Here is a 4,956-nt window from a genome sequence, read left to right as displayed (position 1 = left end):
TAAATGGGGCTTCTCCCAGACTCTTGTATGTGTGAGTGTTAGGGGGGAAGAGGGAAATGGAGGAGCCTTTGTTTTTTTTTTAAAGAAATAAGGACTGCCAGATCCAAATCAGTGACTATTCAGATGCAGCGTGACACACGGATCCAAAGTTTTTTGATTTTCATATTTAAACAATACACAAACCGATTTCAGGGGACAGCATGTTCTCTGAATTTAGATGACCTTTAAATCCATATTTGATAACAACAATAAGGCATACAGACATAATAACACAATCTTGTTACTCATTTTGATAAAGATAGATTACATTAATTTTCACAAATGAAAATAAATTAATCCATCTTTACAAGATAATTTTCTTTAATAGCTTGACCTAAACACTGCATTTTATATGCTCTACAGGAATATTCACCTGTGGTAAATTGCTGTGCTTGAACATAAATTAAAGCACTCAATGTAAAGAAAGAAAGAAAGAAAGAAAGAAAGAAAAAGGAGAGACTCCCTGTACAACAGTTGCTAATAATTTAAATAGTGAATAGTGTCAGTTTCCCAAAATTAGGGTTTTAAGGTATGACATGATTTCACCTTCTATCCTCATATACAAATAAATTACCATACAAAGAATTTTAGCTTAACTTAAAATTGCACCTAGAAAGGCATGGGATTGTTTGTACCTATTACAAAAAACTGTTAAAATCAAGGGCTGCTACAAAGAATGAGGTAAACTGAAGACTCTCAGCTATGTGGCCTTCAGAGAAATGGCTTTTTTCTATTGAGTTCTAGTTTTGCACACCACAGTGTTTTGCTAGCAAAGCATTCTGAGTTCTCTTCCAGGAACTGTTGTGTGTATATCCATATCCTTGTGGATATGCGCATACACACACACTGTATACTGCATCAGCAAAATATATATATATTTTATATAAATATAAGGAAAAATTTTCCCCTAAAATGTCTTAGCGTTTTTCTACAGTTGAGGCGTTGGGGCCCAGGGGAGTAGGAGGGATGTCATTTTTGTTCTTACATACATTTTAGAGAACATGTTTTGATCTATTGGCTTCTTGGTGCAGTAATGCAAGACGGATCCATTTTGGTGCCAAAGGCTTTGCTCGTCAGAAGGAAGATGTAAAACACTAATCTCCTAAACAGCGAGGCCAGCCTCACTTGAATTCCTTTGCAACCCTCTGGTCTACCACAAAGTTCATAAATACTTTTACTTCCAATTTGTTAGACATTAAAAACAGGTATGGTACAGTAACATGGGGCAATATGCTTCTCAGTGTAAAGCATTCTTCTTCACTAGTTCCTATCACAGTGCAGACCTGACTGCATTAATATGCTCAGGAGATTAGTCAGCGTTGTATTTGGTTATGGGAAAGGCTCTCCTTTTTTATCCAAAGTGCATAGTGAGAACAAGTCAAAGCATTCCTCTTTTCAGTTAGTATTTGATAGTCTGATCTAGGCATCCTCCAGAGAATGCAACTTTGATGTCTTGCTCTCTTCCAAAATAAGAGTCATGAAGTTTAGACATTCATCAGCCAGGTAAACAAACTTTGCCAGCAAATAGAAGTCCAACTATTGTAAAGAAAATGGATAAAACAAACAGTACATATGAAGACCCAACCACTGTATTGTTGGGCAATTTATATGGTTGACCTCCAACTTCATTGATGTAAAATCCTATTGGAAATATTAGGGCTGCCATGCAGAATAGGATCACTGAAAAATAAATAAATAAAAATAATTACTATTTTCTTGAATTTTTCCCCTCAGTTCATAGGGCATTACAGAAAAGAGTGAACTATCAATATTTTGCTCTGTACTAACTATGGAAGGACTGAGGTAAATCAATGCCAAACAAGTTCATCTGGAAGAAACTAATCACAAAGGATGTACCATGCTCAATCTTCTAGAGGAAGGTAAAAAGAACTCCACTTTGATAATCATTTAAACCATACTGAGAAGAGCATTTAAAAAAAAAAAAAATCACCACTATAGAAAGATTGATTTTTTAAAGATGCATTTCTTCCACCATTCATGAATTTAATCATAGATTATGTACGTTCAATTTTAGACAATCATTTTCCCCCAAAGTCAATGTAAATTAACATTCAAACACTGAAGAAACTCACTTTCCATTATCAAAGGGTTGTCTTTTCCCAAATGTAGTTGCCCTCTCCTATTCTTCCACACAATAGATTTGCATATTTTCAGTACATGCTTTGCTAAAAATAGAAAACACACTCATTGTTTGTCATTATATTTTTCTTTAGGTTAATTAAAACATACCATTGTAACCCAAGTGTTAAGATACTCCATTAGAGCTTTCAGATTAAGATCTAACCTTCTCTGTAAAAGGGTCCAAGCTCACCTTTCATAGATGCAAAGCACCAAAAACCTGATTTTTATTTCACTTGAATAAGTCAATTCATATGCATAACTTATGCGGTAAACAACACATATTCCTTTGTGGAGAGACACATACAAAGAGTCACTATAAAATTAGTAATTAAAAAAGTTCATAACACTTTTCACATTCTTTCAGGCTCTACTATTGACCGACATCCTTTGCAGTGTTTTAGTTAGGGTTACCATATTGCCAGTTCCACAAAAAAGGACACCTGTTAGGAGTCTGTTAGGGGGACACCGGACTCCTAACCCACAACCCCCTGGTCCTGTCAGTGCCTCTCACTCCCAGCCTGCAGCCCTCTGTCCCTGGTGCTCTCCCTCACTCCTGACCTGAAGACCCCTGGCCCTAACAGTGCCCCTCACTCCTGATTCACAGTCCCTTGCTCCCCTTGGCTATGCTAGGTGACTCTCAGTCCAAACCTGCAGCTCCCCATCCCTGCTGCTGCCCCTCAATCCTGTCCCACAGACCCCTGGTCCTGCCAGTGCCCCTCACTCCCTACCCAGTCCCCACCGCACTGGGCCAAGCTGCTGCCCTTCACTCCCAACCCTCAGCCCCCAGCGCTGCCAGCACCCTGCACTCCTGACCCCCAGCCCCCCACTCCCCACCCACAGTCCTCACCGCCCTGCTGGTGCCCCTCACTCCCAGCCCACAGCCCCTCTGTTCCCCCCAGCACTGCCAGAGAGGGTCTCCAGCTGCCCCCATCCTGACCAGGCCCAAATGTAGTGGCTACAGAGTGTGTCTGGCCCCAGCAGAGGCTGGAGGGAGGAGGGGACAGCTGTAGCATCCCTGGGTCCAGGCTAGGGCTCCCATGCTGCACCAGGCAGTCTGGCTACACCCCCTGCCCCCCTCCCCACCACAGTGTTTTCTCAGGTGCCCTGTCCCTGTGGGCATGGGCACCAGTCCCCAGTGCCACAACACCCTATTGCCCCCCTGAAGGGCCCCCTCCACCCCCTCTCCCTGCTGGAGGGGCAAGGCACCTCCCTCCTGCCCCTGTACCCTGCTGCAGCTCTCATGTTTAGATACCATTCTCCAGCGGCAGCAGTCACTTGCTACCCCTCACACACCCAACCTCTCCACCTCCCAGCTCAACAGTCCCCAAGCCCTGGCCCTCCAACCCCCACTCCCCATAGACTTACCTGCATCCAGCTGCAGAGACTGCTTCCACTAACCTGCCTGGCTGCATGCTAGCCATGTGTGTGTGCATCTGCAGATGCACATGGTACCCCCTGCCTCCAATCGCCCTCCCCAGGCCTGTACCAGTGAAGCAGAGCAACATCCCAGACATTTGTTCAGACTTCAAAAACCACCCAAGCAGAGATTGGAGGACCCAGAAAAAGGTCATGTACGGGAAAACCCGGATGTATAGTAACCCTATTTTGTACTCTGTTCAAACCAGTGACACAGACATGTCTGTGCATCTGCTGACATCCTCCATGTTTCTGTAAATAAGTTCATGTAGTATAAAGAACCTGCTTAATACTGAACATATGAATCTGCATAAAATGGTTTTCAGACAAGATGTTCAATGAGGTAACATGCGTCTCTTCGACTCCTAGCAGAGGTTAATCATGATGAATGTAACATGTTAATTGTGCAATAAATTGTAATGTCACACATGCAAGCAATTATCATAAGATAAAATGGCCAACCACACACAAAGATGTTACTTGTTAAATGTGGAACATCTTTATAGCTGGTTTGTAGTCATTTGTATTTGTGGCTTGTATGCTTTGCTCTTCCTCAACCATCTGCAAGGCATGGCAGGATCTGCAGTTTTGGGGATCTGGGATAATATTCCTCAGATACCACTGCATGTTTAAATTAATGTCTGCCAGGGGAGTTTGCTGTTAAAAAGATTAGCTGTTGATTGTTCACTGCTGTGTTCAAGAATGTACTAGTAGATGAAAAATACTAGTGGACAGTTGCAGAATTTCAACGGGTGAAGTCATACAAATAATCTATTAGATGTTTTTTAATACTTTCTTTAGTTCCACAAAATTAAACTATATTTCCAACATACTCATTATAAAACAGCTTTTAAAATTGTATCTAACATCTATTTACCCACCAATTAAACCCATTTCCCTACCCAAAACCCCCCATGTATTACTTACACAAACACTTCTTCCCTCCCTCTGTTCCATTTTAAATTCTAACCAACCTCAAAATATAGTTCTGCCCTTACCTGAATAATGGTCATTAATACGAGCACCTCACTGCACTGAGAGCTGACAGAAAGACCAGCAGCTCCAGGGAGGCTCTACTCTCTACTTCACCTTCCCAACTTATGAAAAACATGTATGGATTCCAGCTACTCTTACCTCCAGAGACAAAATGTTAGCAGTTCCTCCAGTCCCATATTGCCGACAACTGGACCTTTCTAGTACCACTCATGAACAGAGCTCACACAAACCTGAATAATATTGTATTTATATTTTAAAATATGCCTAGTTAAATGCATTTACAAAAACTCTCAAATGTTCAGATTCTTTCCTCCTTGTGTTACTTTGCATATATACACTTAAAAAAAAAAAAAAAAAAAAAAA

The 4,956-nt window shown here is 41.4% G+C and overlaps 1 protein-coding gene across 1 annotated transcript in view; it reads right to left on the bottom strand.

Annotated features, from left to right (window-relative positions):
* Positions 1–41: 41 nt before the first annotated feature.
* Positions 42–4,956, bottom strand: part of CUNH16orf52 (chromosome unknown C16orf52 homolog) — a 19,655-nt gene continuing 14,740 nt past the window's right edge. The window contains exons 3-4 of the mRNA XM_019512604.1: positions 2,133–2,225; positions 42–1,719 (exon numbers count right to left, since the gene is read on the bottom strand). Coding sequence (XP_019368149.1) covers positions 1,535–1,719; positions 2,133–2,225 — 278 coding nt within the window. The 3' untranslated portion in view covers positions 42–1,534. The remainder of the gene's footprint in view (positions 1,720–2,132; positions 2,226–4,956) is intronic.

Source organism: Gavialis gangeticus, unplaced genomic scaffold, assembly GCF_001723915.1.
Source record: "Gavialis gangeticus isolate Ggan-Ray unplaced genomic scaffold, GavGan_comp1, whole genome shotgun sequence".
NCBI lineage: Eukaryota > Metazoa > Chordata > Crocodylia > Gavialidae > Gavialis > Gavialis gangeticus.
This window is presented reverse-complemented; position numbering and strand designations above follow the sequence as displayed.